Source organism: Alternaria infectoria (genome assembly GCF_024043175.1).
Source record: "Alternaria infectoria strain BMP 0036 chromosome Unknown scaffold_5, whole genome shotgun sequence".
NCBI lineage: Eukaryota > Fungi > Ascomycota > Dothideomycetes > Pleosporales > Pleosporaceae > Alternaria > Alternaria infectoria.
The window spans coordinates 1,700,553-1,719,530 of NW_026250694.1; the positions used below are offsets into that span (position 1 = coordinate 1,700,553).

Below are 18,978 nucleotides of genomic sequence, written 5' to 3' on the forward strand. Positions count from 1 at the left end.
CAGCAACCGAATGCACGGCAGGACTGTGTGACTGACTTCCGATATCCGTTCGTCACCACCGCAACGCCAGCGGGGAAATTTGGTTTACTCGCTGCGGCCCACTTTGCGACCCACGCCTCCTCCATGAGCCTCACTGACTTGTCGGAAGCGATGTGCGACGTACTCGAGCAAGGTTGGTTCGTGCTGTCACTGTCTCGATTTGACGGATGTGACAGGTGACAGTTGAAGGACCACGGAGTAGCAAGTCCGCATCCTGCATCTGCACGCACTCTGTTGGATGCCAGAGGCAATCGGTCCTCTCTGCGACAACATGCGATGGCGGCAATTCTGAATCCGAGATCGATAAAGATCGATGTTTGCTGTTTGGGATGTTGCCGTGCCAAGTTGTCACGCCCACTCACCAACTCCACTGTGGACGCGGCGCCCAGACAACATGGCGACGTACCGACGTACTTCTCCACCATTAACAAGAGTGTGTATACCCATTCTCGAAGATCTGCACGTTACTCCATCGAATCTGCAAGCGATGATGCTGCGCTTGACCCACACTCAACGACCGTGCTCGCGGCAAAAGGAACTGAGACACCTCCTGTCAAACCCCGCTACACGTTCGCTCCTTCAACGTCGTGAAGGATTACGGAATCAGGGTTGCCGTATATGGCTTGGTGTCCACGGGTCGCTCGGCTTGCCTGAGGCAGGAGGTGTCTTCAGGCACGGAGGATCTACATCTGTAACCAACACCCGCAGAAACTACTCAGGTTCCAGTCTCTGTGACGCAAATCCTCGAGGTTGGGATTCTCTGATTAACAATCTCAAGCAGGCTTACGTGCATTCTCTTCTTCGGATCTGTCTCTTCCATGAATTGTACCGCGCCATCTTCGAGGAGTTGTCGCGACACCCTTCGGTCCTACTTCATCTCAACTGTCACAAGGAGGCTTACGAGCGGCGACTATACACGCGCGTTCTTTCGAATGTATCAACTTCGATACCTCAGATGGTCAACTCCCAAATCCGACTACAATCATCACGACCGTCAACGCACAGCTTCATGACGATCATGAGAACCCGAACAGCTCTTCAAGACAGATAGTACTGTTCTCCATTCCAGATGATCAGCCACCCCACTATCGTGCGTACTGCGTGGCCTTCAGCGAAGAAGTACGAGGCAGTCGGGGTCTCCTCTATGTTGACAAGTCCAGGCAGGTTCACAGGCGACTACACATATGTTTTGTCGGAACTGTCGTCTTCCATACTTCCATACAGTCAACTCCCAGGCTCTACCATAATCATCTAGACACCCAGGCGGTCGGCGTGTCCTTGGTGTTAACAAACTCAAGCAGGTCCATCGGTATCGACTGTACATACGCCTTCTTTCGTGTCTGTGGTCTTCCATACTCATAGCGATCCATTGGTGCGCGATGTCGTACTCTCTCTGCCACCCATCGCATTTACTATTGCTGCGATGACTATGCCATACGGGCCACTCTCAACCTTTGCAACGCCTACGATGACCACACGGGAACCTACTCTCGACCGAGAACCATCGCAAATACGACAGACCTAGACAGTCAACCGCCCCTCCATGACCTGTACTGCGCTGCCTTCCAAGAAGAGCTGCGCAACACTCTTGTCCTCGTTCATCTCGACCTCGATGAAAATCTCGCTTCGTCTCCCCATCTCTACGCCCTGAACGATCTCGTACTTGAACGTCTTGGATGCCTCTCCTGCTGTCTGCGACAAATATGCGGCCAAATCGCTGGCGGCGCTACCGGTAGCTGGATCTTCCAACGGACCCTCGATCATCCTCGTCCTTAGCTTCGTCACGCCATGGTCGCTCGTTCCCGCCCGAACAAAGAAATATGTCCCAATGAATGTCTCGTCCCAGCCCTGATCCAGGCCCTCGACGGAGAGAGACTGGCCAGCTAGCGACACCATGCTCAGTGCCTCTTCAGATTCCAGTTCGACCAGAACAAATGTCATGCCTTTGACTATCGAGACTATGGCATGTTCATCTTTGACTTTAACTTTGCCTTGCCGATGGGCTTCAGCCAATTGCGGCTGGAGAGCGAACAAGTCGTCCTTGGTGTACCTCTTATTGTGGATATGACTGCATTGGTTAGCTTAGATGTATACACACCTGCAGCACCTCAGGTCGCCGAATCGCTCTCAGACCGTGGGTCTGGAACAGCCCGAACTAACCATCGTGATGCAGACACTCTAGGCAGGCCGAAGGAGGACAATGTCAAATGCAGGAACATACACGTCATGAGGGATCGAAGCCTTCGCCGTCTTCTTGCCGCAATCGTACCGCAACCCGACCCTCCCAGCTTTCAGGTTGAAGCTCGCTCCTATGACACCGCTGCTGACGCCACGCTCCCGAGCCGTTCTTTCCAAGACATAGCAGGCCGTGCCCACGGTAGGGTGTCCGGCGAACGGCAGTTCTCGCGAGGTCATGAAGATGTCGACGGTCCATTGGTCCTCTGCCGCACCATCCGCGTGTTCGTGCAAGAAGGTGGTCTCCGATAGGTTGAACTCTCGCGCGATTGTTTGCTTTTGTTCCTGGCTTAGAGTCCGGCCGGGCGGGATGCGCACAATGGCCAGCGGATTTCCGCCGTATGGCTGCGAGGTGAAGACATCCACGGTCACGAAGTCGAGCTGCGAGGAGGACGCCATGGCCAAAGTATCTGGAATGACAGATTGATAGTTGGTGTTCAGCGTTGCTTTGACTTTGTAAATACGTGGGCGAGATGACTCATCAATGAACCTGCATGCTGCACCGCAGGATTTCGCTACCACGCCCTACATGTCACATAGATTTTACATTCCAATCCCAATCCCTCCTATGTTATTTCAAATCTCTCTCGCCGTGTGCGTTCGCCGTTCATTCTGATGGAGGTCTTGGTGCATCTTAAAAGAATGGTACCAGGGACAGCCCGCCAAGCACACCGAGGTTGTGCATCTAGAAGGCCACGTGAGGTGCGATGGCGTCGGTATCTGCCATCACCTCATACAAGGAAAAAACCGAACAGGTCTGCAGGCTACATTAAGCTAAAACCTTGCAAAGTAGGTGACCTAACGTTAACGTAGGCTTAAGGCTGTTCACCTTTTTCCTAGGTTAGCGTGCCATGCTCAGGAGCACAGCCCTTTGTATCGGTCTTGGCAGTATTTTCTATCTCCGAAGGTGAGGCTGCGGTCGTGAGGCGGTGCAGTCGCTGCGCGAACACCATCCAAGGATCACTAGCTCGCCGTTACGTGTCCTTCCGGCTTGCCCGAAGAAGTACCTGAGGCGTGGCCGAGAGTACTGTAAGGTCAACCCTACCTTATGCATGCTATGATACAGCAGTGTACCTGGCTATAGTAGTATCTCCAAGCTGTCATGTCAGGAGGTTTGAAGTTGCCACATGGGCTAATGAGGAAGCTGAGATGTGGTACCTCCCTCGGCGACTACGCACTAGCTGTCCGCGCGACGACCGTGTCACGGAGAACAGCGAGAGTGGAAACCTCCGCAGGAAACCTGATGAGATGATCGCAGAGTCGTGTAGTTGAACCAAACTTGAGAACACCAGAATGGCTTGCATCTTCGATTCCAGATCAGAGGCCGACTACGCCACCAGGAGAAGGCATGACAACATGGCTGGCCATAGCAAGGGACTGATTTGAAATTCCACACCCTGTTTGCTTCAGCTGCCCCCCGTGTGCGTGGCGGCGTGAAGTCGATCTTCAATGCGCATGAATGTTGTTGCAACGATGGTGTTGCTTCCCAAAGGGGAAGCAATTTTGGGCCGCAACGAATGAGACACTGCAACGTTAGGTGTGGAGACTAAACGGGGGATGTTGGCCACGGTCTGCCCAGGTGCGAGCAGATCGACGCGGAGATTATTTTCAACGGTCTTTATCGATTCGTACAAATGCATCCTGGCATTGTTGTGCTAGCTGCGTTTGTTCCTGCGCGGCTGTGGGTTGTTGAGGAGAACCACCGGCGTTTGTACCCGCGGCTGAGTGGCCTGTGAGGAGATTGTCAGACGGTATGGCGTCAAAGGTCAGCGCAAAGGGACCAACAGCTCGTCAATCTGGCGATGTGCAGTACGATCGCACAGCTTCGATCGATGAAATGAGTAATCTCGGCTCGTGTAACGATGGGGTTGCCCTCGGCCTCGCAGTGTGTGGTCTGCAAGCGAGGAGGAGCACTGATGCTAGTACACAAGACTGCTAGGAGTCAGGACGATCCTTTGCGTTACCTTTACGAGTCCGATCTCGAACGCGTACATGCTGCTGCACCGCGGCCCAAGGCCATGAGCATGCAGTCTACACCTGTTGGTACCTTAGGTATACTCGAGGGGCCTCAATCACATGCATCGGAATCTGTCCGACGGCAGCGGGCGAGATTTCCACCCATCTCCTAAATCATAGTGTGCGGAAGCAAGATTTTGACATGTCAAGCGCGTCGCGTTGTTTGTTGACATGCGATAGCAGGCGCTGTTATGGTGCTTTTTTGTGATATGAGCAATCTTTTATCGGAGCTGCAAACACCCCACTCGGCTGCAGGCTTGCACAACGGGGGCAGGGGCCGTGAGCGGTGATAAGTTCGCATGGCTGCAGCTCCGAGTCTGCAAGGTACATCGCGTTTGCGAATGTGCGAGCTCAAGGATACGAGTCGTGAATCTAGGCTACAAGAGCCAAGTTCAGAGGTTTCATCGTCAACGGGCCTGCCGCGCCGCATCCTCATCGCTACACATTGCCACAATATTGTCGAGATGACGCGGATCATGAGGATTCGGGTTAGGTTCGTGAACATCCAACTTTGCCATGTTTCTGTGCCTGAAGGTTGGGTTTTGCATTGCGAGGTCAAAATGCCGATGCAGGCCCAACCCTGTCCACTGACAGTTGCAGCTACGGCGACGTCCTTATTGGTAGTGCGGAAGAATCGAAAATGGGGTTGCATGTGCATGTGCATTCTGCAAGGTCCAAGTGCTCTCGAGGGGACATGCATCGGCACCCAGGATGATGCGGTCGAGTCCCAAGTGGAGACTGCATCGTCGGTGAATTGAGTTAGGGCGGCGCAGAGTTCGCGTGCGGTTGGGCAGAGGCAGCACGATTCAGAAGCCACCAGAGCAGACCTCGGAATGTCGACAGCGGCGGACCCTTTGCGGCCAGGATCAGCCTGTGCTCTGGTGCTTCTCCATGTTTTGGTTCGACCATGGTACTGCTGCTGGCGCCCTGAGAGTGACGTCTCAGGGTCCTCAGGGGACGGCCGGAGATGCACGTCGTACCAGCGCGACTGTGAGCATAGCGCGAGGCGACGATTGGGAGCAACTGTGCCAGCTGTGCCTGACTCGGGGCGGGGTCGGCAAGCCTGACGCACTCGAGCTGGAAGGCGTTGCTGTGAGATGGCTAGGCCGTCTTGGTCGTGGTTCTCGGGGAAGCTGGAAGCCCCTGTCACTGACGCCACTCATGCAAGTGCGAAAGCGACCATCACGGGCCCTCGCTCAGGGATCATGAGAAGAAGCGTTGACTAGAGCAAACGCAAAACCCTTTCTGTATACCTACCCGACGTCTGCCCGTTCCAGCCCTCTGCGATCGTCTGCTCCTCATAACCCCGTCCTACACCACCACTGCCACTTGACCCTGCACCGCTGTGTTTGTCCTTCTTTTTTGCTTACCGTGCTCATAACCGCCTGCCCCGTCGCACACTGCAACGCCGACCACACTGGACATTCCACCATCAACCTTGCCTGGAGCGACTCGACGTGGATTCACCAGAGCCGTATCACTATCTGCCTGCACGTCCGCACTGTCTGCTGTGCTTGATATCCTGCCTCTCCGGTCGCGCCTTCCTTTCTTCTCGTCAAAGCTACGACCACCCCACCAAACCCCACGCGCCGCCCGCTAGCCCATCTCCCCCGGGCCGCCTTTTCTCCTCGTCAACACCCTCAACTCTAACCTCGCTTTCGCTTCTCGGGGATCGCATTCCGCTCTTTGCTTTTCTGCGATACGCGCAACTCTAGCGCTGCGCCATCGCCGGGACCCTTCGCATCCACACGCCACACCTTTCACGTGCTCTTCAAAATGGCATCAAATCATTCCCGGAGCGCGTCGGACGAGAACCACAACTCAATGGCATACATTCTCGAACACGTATTACAGTACCCTGGCAGCTACGACATCCCCCTCAAGACCATGTACGAGCTCAACCGCGTGGACCGCGCCCAACCCATCCCCAAGAACTACACCAAGTCTGGCAACACATCACCAATTTCCAGCTCATTCGCATGGAACACCACAGAAGCTGCGACCATGAGCTTCACCTCGTCGTTGATGAACCAGCTCAAAGCGTTACCCACACGGACCAGCGCACTGCCACCCGCCTTCATCGTAAACTTTGTGACCCGCACCTTCATGCCCGAGCCAGCTGATGTCGACTGGAGCCAAGCTTTGACTGCGCTCGACTACCTGAAGGATTTGGAGACACGACGACGCAGAGAGATGGCTACCACGTTCGAGGCCCTTGACGTCCACAGGGACACATGGGACGCCGACATGGCCCGTGTCGCTGAAAAGGCACCTGGCATCGCACTCTGGATCAACAACCTCGAAGGCAAGAACCGGAAAGCTGAGTCGTACTACGCTCAGCTATGGGTCGGGCTCCGCCGATGGGTATGTTATGTATCTACCTTCTCACGTGATCTCAACTAACATCAAGCAGATCATGATCAACCATCTCTCTGACGAGGAGTTCAACAAGCTCAACTGCATTAGCTACCTCAACACCCTCTTTCCTCCTGTCCATGCCCAGACCAAGCTCCCCTCGCAGTTCCTGAACCACGAAGCTCTGAAAGAAGAACGCCAGATCTTCTTCGAACTGATCAGCCAGGTGCAGAGGAGGGGACCTGATGTCTTACTTCCTCTCATCAACCGGGACAAGCGCCCGGAAGACCAGACTGGCTGGCCCACCGTCCAGAGGATCGTCGACAAGTACCTTCGCGTCGCGCAGAACATGATTCAAGACTGCATCGCTACTCACGGCCCAGAGTCGTTTGATCGCTACATGAACGGACCTGGCAAAGAGAAGAAGCATGACTCCGGTGTCAGTTTTGGTTCCGAGCGCCGGCCCAGCGTACAATCTAGCGTGCACGAGAAGCAGTCGCCCGAGCCCATGCTCAGCTACACCCCGTCCATCAAGGGTCTCAGCAAGCTTGAGAGGATTACTCGCGAGTTCAAGCGCATGCGAGTCAAGCCCCGGCCCGAAGTCGAAGAGATAACGCAATTCAATCAGCGGGCCGCCGCTGACCACATTCCCCAGACAGGCGCGAATGCTGGAAAGAAGTCGCTCAAAAAGGCCCGATCGCTCGCCAGCCTCAAGTTCGGCAACGGCAGCTCGGCGTCATTGGCTAGCAGAAAGGGCAGCGATGCTCTGGCATTCGACGCCGACGAGATGAAGAAGCACCGCGCGATATACGAGGCCTCGGTCAGCAAGAGCACCCACGCCCACGCGTAGACGGCGGAGCAGCTGTTCACGACGGCCTTTACGACCTCACGACGACTCATATCACCACGAGTCAACGTAGTATGTTCACATGCGCTCACGACTCCACGGCTCATACCGCGCTATTCGGACCGATGGGCAACGCGATGCCTAGACAACATGGAGACCTGCCATCGCCGTAAAAGCATGCAGGCGTTCCGAGTCGTTTTATTAAAGTACCCCATTGTTTTCTTTTCCGGCATTGCGAAGATGTCCCGACGTCTCGCTGCCGCCGTCAGTTGTATGACCTTTCTTAGCGGGCGTTGTCAGAAGCAATACCTTCGCGGGTCAAAATTTCTATTTTCATGTTAGTACATTCAGTTCATGTGATCTATGACGGATAAAGCATGGCGTTCAGGAAACAGGGTGCATGGCAAATGGCGTACTACAACGAATTGTTTTTGGAAGCATGTTTCTTTTCTTCGGCTGTACATACGAAAAGGCACGCGACTGCGTTGCTGCGGAACACGCATCGATATCCGAGATACTTAGTGTAATTGTGTCATCTCAGACATGGACGAGTAATGGATAATACACACACATCACAATCAGCTTGTTTGAGCATGGCGCATGTATCGCATTCGTGTTATTGGCGGCCTTGCCCTCAGGTGAGGAGCGAGGCGGCGCAGGAACGAGGCTGCCGTTGCTGACCTTCCGTATTGAACCTCATGGTTTCACGCAAAGGATTGCCTTGCCCTCGCGTAGACGTCGCAGCATGGGATTAGCAAAGTTTGTTTTGCAAAATCAATGGAACTCGACTCAGGACCCTGGCGGACGTAAACTTTGTTTTTAATCACACTGCCCACTGAGCCCGCAGCTGTTCCCACATGCGTCTGCACGCACAACAACAACAGGGTAAGTCGCCCCCGCCACGCCTTGCCGCATGCAGCCCGGGTTCGGGTGCCCGTTGCAACGCCAGTGGACGCTGGACAGGACGTGGAATCCTTCACGTGCATTTTCGGCGGGCAGGCGAGAATGCACTCGCATCACATCCCCCCGGCTTGGAAGGGCCCCGAAGCTAACCGTCGACGCAAGATCAGCACCCGATATGGCAACACGCATCCCGAACGCGGACCCGACTTCTGACGACGCCCGCCATGCCGACCGCCCGTCACCTGCGCACGCGTCAGACGCGCCTGAAGCAGCCTCATCCGCGACGCGTCCGCGTCTGACGTCCCCCGTCGCCGCCGCACCCCCCAGACGCACCTTCTTCGACCCCTGGAACAGCTCCAGTACCGGCCATCAGCGCGCGGAGAACCGCCTCGGAGGCTCCACCTCATGGCGCGCCTCACGGAGCCTCAAGCTGGGCGAGCAATTCAAGGCTGGCAGGGGCGGTGGCAAGAGAGTCGCGGATACGGTGGGTGCAGGGAGTGAGGACTTTGGCAAGGATGGCCGCAAGGACAATGGCAGCTGGGAGAAGGGCGCAAAGGGCCTGAGGACCGGTGGACAGAAGAGCCTGGCCGAGGTATGGGCTGCCAGCAAGGCGGGCAGCAGAAAGCCATCACAGGAGAAAGATAACGATACCGCGACTGTCTCTAAGCATGCGCCCTCAGACGTGGGAACCGACTCAGACACGCATCCCCAGAGCGACGTCTCCTCAGCCTCGTCAAAACCTTCCGAAAAGCAGATCTTCACCGGCCTCTGTTTCTACCTCAACGGCTCCACCGCCCCTCTAGTCTCAGACCACAAGCTCAAGCAGCTCTGCGCTGCCCATGGCGCTAGCCATTCGATATCTCTCGGCCGCCGAACCGTAACGCACGTCATACTTGGTCGAGTAAACTGCATTGGCAGTGGGGGTGGTGCAGGCGGCGGCCTAGCAGCCAGCAAGATGCAGAAGGAGATTACTCGCACAGGTGGCAAGGCTGTCAAGTTCATCAATGCGGAATGGTAAGTCGCCAGCAAAGTAAGCCTTTGGGCTTGCGCATCTCCCGTCCGTCACAGCTTGTCCGGCTGTTTCACACGCGATTGCGCATGTGATTGGGTTTATGCACAACATATACATGCCCTCTGTCAAGACAATGTTTAGGATATTGACTGACTGACACGTTGAACAGGGTTCTAGACAGCATCAAAGCCGGCCGCCGCCTCCCAGAGTCTCGCTATTCGCCGCTGAAGCTAGCGCACCAGTCTCAAAGTAGCGTACTGGGTATGATGCGCATTGGTGCTACGAGTTCGAAGCAGCAGCAAGAGCAGCAGCAGGGATGAGAACCCAACCTCGCTTTCCCTTGTCATCAGCAACCACGCAACTCTCGCCGGATCGACGACCTATTACCCCGTTGAGCAACTCGCCTGACTTGTGTAATAACCCTGGACGCAATACACACAACGATGAGTAAACCCGCGAACATGAATAGATACCCAAGATACCCACATCCCAAAGCAGTAAAAAGCCTGTCCAAGGACCCTTGAAACATGCCTACCGCACAGCAAACCTTCCCTTTTCCAGCGTCCCAAAAACACGCATCATTTCACATGATAAGTGCTAATGTACATGCCACGCGAGTATATTCACCGGCCGGTGTAGATCCACACATTTGCAGCATGCAGCAACTGAAACGTTGTCTGTGGGGAAGTTCGTCCGGGACCCGCGTTCGCGCATTGTGTCGATCAATCAACCAACATGTTCTTGCCTTTCGACCAAACCACCAACGACGCTGTCGTGCAAGACCCTGGACCCTTGGAAACTCTAAGTGGCGCGATAACGTGGCGCGATTTTTCGGGGCTAGTCGGTTCGTTAGGGTTGCGTTCGGCTTGCGCTATACCTGCCGTGGGTTCTCCGTGGGAGAGGCATCGCTGATGTGCTGGGTTGGTTACGTTTGATGCATTCTTTATCTGATTGTGAGGGAGGAGTAGATGGCGGGATAGAAATTGGCTCATTCTGTGCTAGCGCAATGTAGTTCATGAACATCTTTCATACCTACCTACCCGTGGACATTGCACACCAAATGAACAAAGATCAAACCAAAAACCTGTTCTCCCAAAAACTCTCCGCGGCTCACGTTGCAACCGAACAACATCAGGCAGGCCAGCCGACCGACCAGTCTACTCCCTTAACAAAACGCAACTATGAACTACTCTAACGCGGATGCATCCGTCAATAGCGCAGAAGCAGGCATCCGTGGATGTGTCAACGCTGGCGCGGCCGCTGCAAACAGCACTGGCGTGAACTCTTTTCTGCTCTATCCATCCGTTTATCCATCCGTCAGTCAGTCAGTCAGATGTCATGTCACATCCACGCCAACCCCAACGCCAGCGTCAGAACGTAACCATCCCCCACCTAAACATTCTAGCCCCCACGCCTCGTTTCGCCTTTCAATGTTTTGATGGTACCTTGAGAAAATAACCTGGTACCGAAGTTTCCCCGCTTATTTCGAACCAAACCAACGTTGCTTGGAAGGTTGTAAGGGAGGGATTAAGGTTGAGTGGTTCATTTGCCCGGTTCAACGACTGTTAGCTGAGTCTAGGTTGGATGTGGTAGTGCGTGCGCATGCGTGGCTCCTACAGCGGCGGTGGTGGGATAAGCCGGATGAACAAGGACAGGTAAGTGCTGGATCGCTGGACCCTGGATGGATGCGGCCATGTCATGGCAGGTGGCAGGTAAGTTCCGCGTTGTCGTTCGCCCGTCCCTTTATCGTTTCAGGAAGCGTGTTTCGTGACGGGCGTGACTCGTTACGAGGATGCGTGGATGGATGGATGGATGGTTCCGTGGGAGGGGGGGTATTGTTACGGGTTTATGCTGTGTTGACTTTGCTCGGATGAAAAGGGGTGGTATTTGCTATCTCAATCTTTGGCACAAAGAGCATCGAATGTAATGTGATTTTCTGATGAGTGATGAGATTGCTAGTCGCTCTTGCCCGGGCAGTTGCGCCGCTAGGTTAGCGTGTTGTGATAGTTTGGTAGGAGACGTTGTAGATATAGAGTTTGGTTCGCCGGGTTACTTGCATTCCGTCTTGCGATGACGATGGTGATGGTTGTAGGTTTGGTGTGATGTGTAGTAGTAGTAAGAATAGGATGGCCGGTATTGGGGAGTGATGTCAGAGGTAAAGTTGCTGAAAGTCGGCGGAATCTATGGTTCTGGATATCGTGATGAGAAGTTTTGTGATTGGATCTGTTGACAACGTGTTGCGCATGCTTGCGGTCAGTTTTGGAAAGATTGAAGTGGTGTAATCGATTTAGGGATTTCGCAGATGTGGACACAGCACTCTTTAGATCGTTGATACCTCTCCGTCTCGATAGAATATTCGTCGATCAGTTGAATTGGGCTCATTGAATGTTCCTTTGGAGAATCGAAGTAAACTATAGGCTTGCAGATGTTAAAACAGTATAAGACGAGGCGAGAATAGATTCCCAACACCATGCTGAGCTGCATACCTAGCCATGAACCTGGATACGCTGTACGAAGTAGGTATCAGGCCAAAAGAAAGGAAAGCACTCAGTCAGGCGGATTGGGAATTGTGTATGTGACAATATTGTTAAATTCCTTTGCTTTCATATAGAACGAAGCTACATGTCGAGACACCATGACGTAGACATGGTACAACGAACCATATGCGTATGGTATGCCTTGAAAACGCCGTAAGCCCACCGGTATCGCTATCCCATAAACGCCCTTTTCGCGCGAACCCCGATGCTCCCTCCCCATCTCACATCATCTCTCTAACCAGCAGTCCTCGGCTTAGCCTTGGCCTGCTTCTTCGCCTTCGCATCAGCCTTTTGCTTCTTCTTCTTTTCCTCGAGCTTCTCCTCTGCCTTGCGCTTGAGACTAGCCTTCTCCTCAGCAGTCTTCTCAATCGGCTTGAAGAAGCCCTCTAGCCTGCTCTGCTGCGCAGTCTTCATGTTCTTCTGTAGCTTGGCTGCTCCGTTGCGCACCCTGTCCTCGTTGAAGTGCTTCTCTTCGACCAGGAACTTGACGAGGCCTTCTACATCTGGGGCTTCCCACTTGAAGTCGCATTCTGGGTCGTCGGCGGGGCGCACGTCGGGCTCGAGGAAGAGGAGGCGCGCATCGGCGAACGGCCAGTCGTCGGGGATGGTGAGCTTCTTGGAGGATTGGGACTTGATGTGTTCGACGACGCCTTCGAGGTCCGTGTGCTCGCGGATGAGCTTGAGGGCGGTGCTTGGACCAATGCCTTTGATGGGGTCGAGGTAATCGCAGCCGAGGAGGATACAGAGGTCGATGAACTGACAGTGGTTAGTATATGACACGTTTGAGGTAGTGGTCTATTCGTACCTGCTTCCGCTCCATATTCAGGCCTTCAAGCACCTTGTCCAGGTGGATTTCCAGAATTGGCTCTTTGCGCTGCTCGCTGAAGGTCAAGTGTCGCAGCAGGATGGGTGAATCGAAAGTAAGCGTGTCCATGTCCTCTGAAGCAGCGGCGTACACCTTGCCTCCTCTCGCCAACGTAGCACACTGAGCTTCAGCCTCGGTCGGTGCGACGATGTAGGGAATGCCCATGAGCTTGAGCAAGCGCTGGCACTCCTCGTTGTGCTCCCTCGTGACTCTGACCGTCCGCCGCGAGAACTTCTCAACGTCCTCTGCTGTACCCGTCTCCTTCGCCTCCTCAGCCGCCGCATGTGCCTCTGTCTTGCGCTGGAAACGTTTTGCGAGCTCGCCGGACTTGAGCTTGGGTGGAGCGCCATCGAAGACATACAGGGGCTTGATGCCGTTGTCTACCATGCGCATGGTGCGGTAGAAGAGACCCATGAGATGTGAAGTGGTTTCGCCCGTCTCGCTCATGAGCTGCTGGCCATCGGAGCGGACTGCGATGAGGAAACTGTAGATGCTCATAGATCTACACAGTATTAGATTGGAGAGTCATAGAGGGGTTAGAATATGCATACGCATCCTGAGTATGTTAGTGATTGACCGTGTAGGTGAGACGATAGCAGACGTACTATGGCGACTTTGCGTCCAAACTGGTTCTTGATCTCGCCCTTCTTGACTGCCTCTGGCGCATGCTCCTCAATGAGCTGGTACAAGTGTTTGATACCCATGGCGACTGGATTCCTCTTGCAGTTGTATTAATCAGAGAGGTTTGAGGTGCTGTTGGCCCAGAGCGTTGTGTGTAGAAGCGTAGGCGACTGCGTGGTGGCTGGAGAAAGTGACGCCAACGATCGTCACGACGCGTTCGCGTCTCACCGCGCGCAATCACGGTCTACATTTCTTGGCATTGCTACCCCACATTTGCCTGTCATCGCTTAGTGAGGCTCTGCATGCATTCCAGGCGGTGCATCTCGGATCTGCTATCTGCAACTCGTGATCCCGCCAAATCCTTCAATTGCCGCGTGGATAGAGTGATGATGCTAGCTTTCTTGCCACCGCGGAGTGCTTCCGAACCGCCTGCCGCGGTTCTTTCAACGGTGGGACTTCCGAGGCCAACTTCATCCAATTACGCAGATTCTCGTGAGAACCCGGGTATAACTGTCACTTTTGTGTAGCTGAGACACTTTCCACATTCCTGATAACGACTCCAAAATGCTGCGACCAACCTACAGACATGCCACCAGGCAATTGCGCACCCCACTCCGGTCTGCGGCCCTCGGCAAGCGGTACCTACATGCTCCCGTCAAGTTTGACTGGCAAGATCCATTGAACACAAGCAACTTGTTCACAGAGGAAGAGCAGGCCATCTCGGAGACAGCAGAGTCGTATTGCCAAGAGCGCATGCTCCCGAGAGTGCTAGGTACATATACCGTTGTGGGGAGTCTAGAGCTAGCTGACGTGTTACAGATGCATACCGCAATGAGGACTTTGATAGGAAGATCATCACGGAAATGGGCGAATTAGGACTACTTGGTGCAAGCATTCAGGGCTATGAGTGTGCCGGAGTCAGCAGTGTCGCCGCAGGTCTGATCACCAGAGCTGTGGAGAGAGTCGATTCTGGATATCGTTCCGGCTACTCGGTCCAAAGCTCACTGGCCATGGGCGGTATCGAGGAGTTTGGATCTGAAGAACTGAAGGAGCGCCTCCTACCCAAGATGGCCAAGGGCCAACTGCTGGGCTGCTTTGGTCTGACTGAGCCAAACCACGGATCCGATCCAGGCTCTCTGGAGACGACTGCTAAGCCGCATCCGACCAAGAAGGGCTACTACTCACTGTCTGGATCAAAGACGTGGATCACAAACTCGCCCATTGCCGATGTTCTCCTTGTCTGGGCGAAGCTGCACGAGACTGGCAAGATCCGTGGCTTTGTCATTGAGCGCGACCAATGTCCACCGGGTACTCTCGAGACCCCGCCAATCAAGCACAAGAACGGTCTGCGGGCGTCCATTACCGGCATGATCCAGCTTGATGACTGTCCCGTGTCCGAAGCAAACATGTTTCCAGAGGTTGAGGGTTTGAAGGGACCCTTCAGCTGTCTCAACTCGGCCAGATATGGCATCGCCTGGGGTACTATCGGTGCTCTCGAGGACTGCATCGCAAGGACCCGAGAGTACGCCCTCGAGAGAAAACAATTCAAGAACAACCCGATTGCCAAGTACCAGCTTGTGCAGAAGAAGCTAGCTGACGCGACGACGGATGCTGCATACGGTATCCTGGCCGCCCACCAAGTCGGAAGGCTCAAGGACGAGGGCAAAGCTGCACCTGAGATGATCTCTATGATCAAGAGACAGAACTGTGACCGGGCTTTGATCAACGCGCGAACGTAAGTAGCACCAAGCGCTTGTTCGACATGTACTGACTGTGAGCAGACTGCAAGAAGTGTTTGGCGGAAACGCAGTATCCGACGAGTACGGGATCGGAAGACATGTCGCCAACTTGTTTGTGACGCAGACATACGAGGGCCAAAGCGACATCCACTGTGAGTACCATCGAAACGTGTCTCGACTCTTACTAACCTGCATCAGCTTTGATCCTCGGTCGTGCAATCACAGGTCTACAAGCATTCTGCTAGTGGTGAAATATACTCGGGTTGTTGCTGTACTACCAACAAGAATACGTAGATGCGCACCCAATCACAGGCAACATGTCAGCTGTAGGCGCCTAGCGGTGGTACGCATGCAGGCAATGTTTATTTAGAAGTAAATGCATATCAAACCCGGCGACTCTTGCCTCGAACGCGGCAAGTATCACATCTGATTGCTCGTATCCACAGTGCCGTTCGCCACCCGAGTAAAGGCCTCGCTACCGCCCAATGCGTGGTGACTAAGTGAGGTCAGAAGCAGCGTGAATGTCCATGTCAGCCTTGAGGCATCTTCTCCAGGCTTCGATAGGTTGCCACCCAGCGCGGTTGTTGGGGTAGAAACGCTCGGTGGAAATGTGGGCAGCAACAGTTGGGCGGTCAGCTTGTCTCGCCTCGTGCGGTTGGCTCCTCACACATGATAAATACAAACGCCCCTGCTGCAGCCCCATCGTGCAGAACATCGTGCTCGTACAGCGTGACCGTCTTTGTCCTCACATAGAGTCAGAGGTGAGTGAGTTAAAGAGTGGCGGATGAGGTTCCCGCGCTGACACGCCGCACTTGCTTTCTTTGGATCCCCGCCGCTAACTAACCGCCTTGCCTGCGCAGACATCCCACTTCAACTCTTCAACACCAACTCGCTCGACCCGACACCCGCAATACCCGTCACCACCACTCCACACACCACACACACACACCGCAGCCATGGCTCTCAAGCGCATCAACAAGGAGTTGACCGATCTCGGCCGGTACGTGACCTATCTCCCGGCCCTCGTGGCTGGCGGCGAGGCTCGCTGTTTTGCTTGCACGGCCACGACCGCATGCGGGGCCCTCAAGCAAAGCCGCGACACCGTAGCCCTGCGAGAACATGACGAGAAGGACATTTTACTGACATGATACCCCTAGTGACCCTCCCTCTTCCTGTTCAGCTGGCCCCATCGGAGATGATCTGGTACGTCACTCTTCTGCAAGACAGCCACGCGGCTGGGCGAACGAAGAACCACACTGGACATGACACTAACAACACGCAGTTCCACTGGCAAGCAACCATCATGGGTCCCGGCGACTCACCATATTCCGGCGGTGTCTTCTTCCTAGCAATCCACTTCCCAACCGACTACCCCTTCAAGCCCCCGAAGGTCAACTTCACCACCCGCATCTACCACCCCAACATCAACTCCAACGGCAGCATCTGCTTGGACATTCTGCGAGACCAATGGAGCCCTGCTCTTACTATCTCAAAGGGTGCGTTACCCGAGTCCCCTATGTCGAGTAGAATACATACTGACAAAAACACAGTGCTGCTGAGTATCTGCTCGATGCTGACAGACCCAAACCCCGACGACCCGCTCGTCCCCGAGATCGCACACGTCTACAAGACCGACCGGTCCCGCTACGAATCGACGGCGCGCGAGTGGACCCGAAAGTACGCCATCTAGGCTCTCGAAGCGCAACAAAGGAGCGTCAAGACTGGGTGCGGCGGAGAGCGTGTCTTTTGTCGTTAGCATCTGCGAAAGGGAGGCTAGGATGATGGTTCGGGGCAGACTTTCATGGGTAGTGACTGATGGGGGTTTTTACACTTGTACTACGGCATGCATGCTGGACTGGGGTTCATAGCATCTGGCTATTATCACTCTTACCACAACAGGCTCGATTTCTTCACTGATGTTCGACTTGAGTTGCGTGCTTGTTTGTGATTACTGTGAAGATTGCATGTGATGATATTTTACAACATTGGTAAGCGACTAGGCGTTCTTCGCCTCGTCGCCTTGTCCGTCTACACCATCTTTACTTGTCTGCGGATCCTCTACTGCAGGCATACCCATACCCAAGATCGACGACATGGTATCACTATGGTCTAGTATCGACGTATTCTGCGCTTCATCCTTCAACCGCCGAGTCTTCTCCTCGGCCAGCCTCTTCCACTCCCTATCCCGCTCTTCCTTGGCTACTCGCAGCCTAGCCTCTTCCTCTTCCATCATCTTCAGCGTATTCTCCTCCACATCCTCTTCCACAGAATCCTTCAGCACCTCTTCGTCTACTGCGTCTACTACACTTTGCCATCCACCCTCTCTAACCTCCTTTGCCAATTGAGCAAGGTCCTTTTGTTCCCTCTCCACCCACTCGCGACCGTAGTTTTGCAGTTTCTTGCGACGTTCGAGTTGCAGCATGTAGGATGTGCCTACGAGAGGACAGAGTATGGAGGCTCGCTTGTTGAATTTCACGTCGAGGAGGAGGTTCTTGTGGAGGTCGCGGAGGGTGGCTTGGACGTGCTTGATGGCTATGCCTTTGCGGCCGAGGTCGTTGGTTTCGTCGGCGGGGTCGCGGAGGGAGAGCATGTACGAGGGGAGGGGTTTGGCTTCTCCGCTCTGTGTGGTGGTTAGCATGATGGGAGATGTAGAGAGGAAGATGGGTGGGTTCATACCTGTAGCTGAGCCCTCTGCGTATCCGTAAGGACAGGGTGCTTCGTCTTGTCGAAGAGGTAAGCTGGTTCGATAGACACACCGTGCTTGGTCGTGTCGAAGTTGCCCCAGAAGTCGAGGAAGTGGAGAAGGGCACGCGCAGAGTCTTTCGGTGGCTTTGGTGCATGCTTTATGCTGGCGACGACCATCATGAAGAGCGAGTAGGAGCCAAAACCGCCGCGGAATACGTCTGACAAGCCGCGTGTATCGAACATGGTCTTGACTACCCAGTACAGCTCTCGCAGGTAAGGTATCTTTTCCATGTACTCCTGCATCGTCACCCTCGAGATGGATGTATCGTTCGAGAGCACAACCTGCACATCCAAGCCCGATTTGCGGTCCTGCGCGGCGACGAGAGGATAGCGCGCGTGACGAATCGCGGCCAGTAGGTATGCTCCGTTCTTATTGAATACCGTCCAATATAACTTACTCAGAAGACGTGTTCCCTTCTTACGCTCTTTCGTATCTGGCGGGAATTTTGGCACCTGCGCGGGGTCTGACGGTTGCGACTTTAATACCAGCCTGAAGTCTATGTCGGACAGAGGCATGGCTATGCCAGTCCGTTCAGAGCCAAACACTTCGATGTTGTATTTTGGAAGGAACTGTTTAACCTGTCTCTGCACCTGTTCGATGAGGTGCTTCCGCGCGGCCGTTTCGTATCGATCGGGTTGTGTGTATTTGTAGAATCTCTCGATTTCTGAATGCAGACTGCATCTCGACTTAGCATGGCATTACGAGTGAGGGTCGATTGGGGATGTACCGATCCATGCCTGTCATTGTTGGCTCTCCCTCCATGTTCACACACCATGGAAGCGCGCTTTCTCTGACCTTCCCGACCACGATGGGCCGCACAACTACGCCCTCGTAGTCTTGTGATTTTGCGAACGCGTCTCTGGCAGTCACCAGCTGATCTTGGTACTCGACGTTCGAGGGAGCAGGCATTGTCCGCTTCAGGTGTTTGTTTTTAGCGATCGAAACCTCGACCTTGCTGGACAGCCAGCGCCCTTTGACCGTGGTCATTCTCCTCACGGGCAATTGCTTTGCCTCTGCATTCGGCGGTTCTGCCGCATTTTCGGTGACTACTTCGCTAGCTTGG

At 54.4% G+C, this 18,978-nt stretch overlaps 6 protein-coding genes across 6 annotated transcripts; 3 read left to right on the plus strand and 3 right to left on the minus strand.

The window, feature by feature from the left end:
- Positions 1–1,560: 1,560 nt before the first annotated feature.
- Positions 1,561–2,673, minus strand: J4E92_004211 (uncharacterized protein; the record flags this gene model as incomplete). The annotated part of the gene is made up of 2 exons (XM_051495602.1): positions 1,561–2,107; positions 2,261–2,673. 2 exons carry the CDS (start codon positions 2,671–2,673, stop codon positions 1,561–1,563), a joined length of 960 nt encoding a protein of 319 aa, XP_051354621.1.
- Positions 2,674–6,066: 3,393 nt separating this feature from the next.
- On the plus strand, positions 6,067–7,495 carry J4E92_004212 (uncharacterized protein; the record flags this gene model as incomplete). The annotated part of the gene is made up of 2 exons (XM_051495603.1): positions 6,067–6,654; positions 6,704–7,495. The coding sequence occupies 2 exons, from the start codon at positions 6,067–6,069 to the stop codon at positions 7,493–7,495; spliced, it is 1,380 nt and encodes a 459-aa protein (XP_051354622.1).
- A 4,683-nt stretch (positions 7,496–12,178) lies between these two features.
- Positions 12,179–13,513, minus strand: FEN1 (Elongation of fatty acids protein 2; the record flags this gene model as incomplete). The annotated part of the gene is made up of 4 exons (XM_051495604.1): positions 12,179–12,700; positions 12,750–13,311; positions 13,361–13,365; positions 13,415–13,513. The coding sequence occupies 4 exons, from the start codon at positions 13,511–13,513 to the stop codon at positions 12,179–12,181; spliced, it is 1,188 nt and encodes a 395-aa protein (XP_051354623.1).
- An 820-nt stretch (positions 13,514–14,333) lies between these two features.
- On the plus strand, positions 14,334–15,169 carry J4E92_004214 (uncharacterized protein; the record flags this gene model as incomplete). The annotated part of the gene is made up of 2 exons (XM_051495605.1): positions 14,334–14,337; positions 14,367–15,169. 2 exons carry the CDS (start codon positions 14,334–14,336, stop codon positions 15,167–15,169), a joined length of 807 nt encoding a protein of 268 aa, XP_051354624.1.
- Positions 15,170–16,364: 1,195 nt separating this feature from the next.
- On the plus strand, positions 16,365–16,859 carry UBC1_2 (Ubiquitin-conjugating enzyme E2 1; the record flags this gene model as incomplete). Its single annotated transcript, XM_051495606.1, has 2 exons — positions 16,365–16,372; positions 16,397–16,859. The coding sequence occupies 2 exons, from the start codon at positions 16,365–16,367 to the stop codon at positions 16,857–16,859; spliced, it is 471 nt and encodes a 156-aa protein (XP_051354625.1).
- A 306-nt stretch (positions 16,860–17,165) lies between these two features.
- J4E92_004216 (uncharacterized protein) lies at positions 17,166–18,031 on the minus strand (the record flags this gene model as incomplete). The annotated part of the gene is made up of 2 exons (XM_051495607.1): positions 17,166–17,789; positions 18,026–18,031. 2 exons carry the CDS (start codon positions 18,029–18,031, stop codon positions 17,166–17,168), a joined length of 630 nt encoding a protein of 209 aa, XP_051354626.1.
- Between the last annotated feature and the right edge of the window lie 947 nt (positions 18,032–18,978).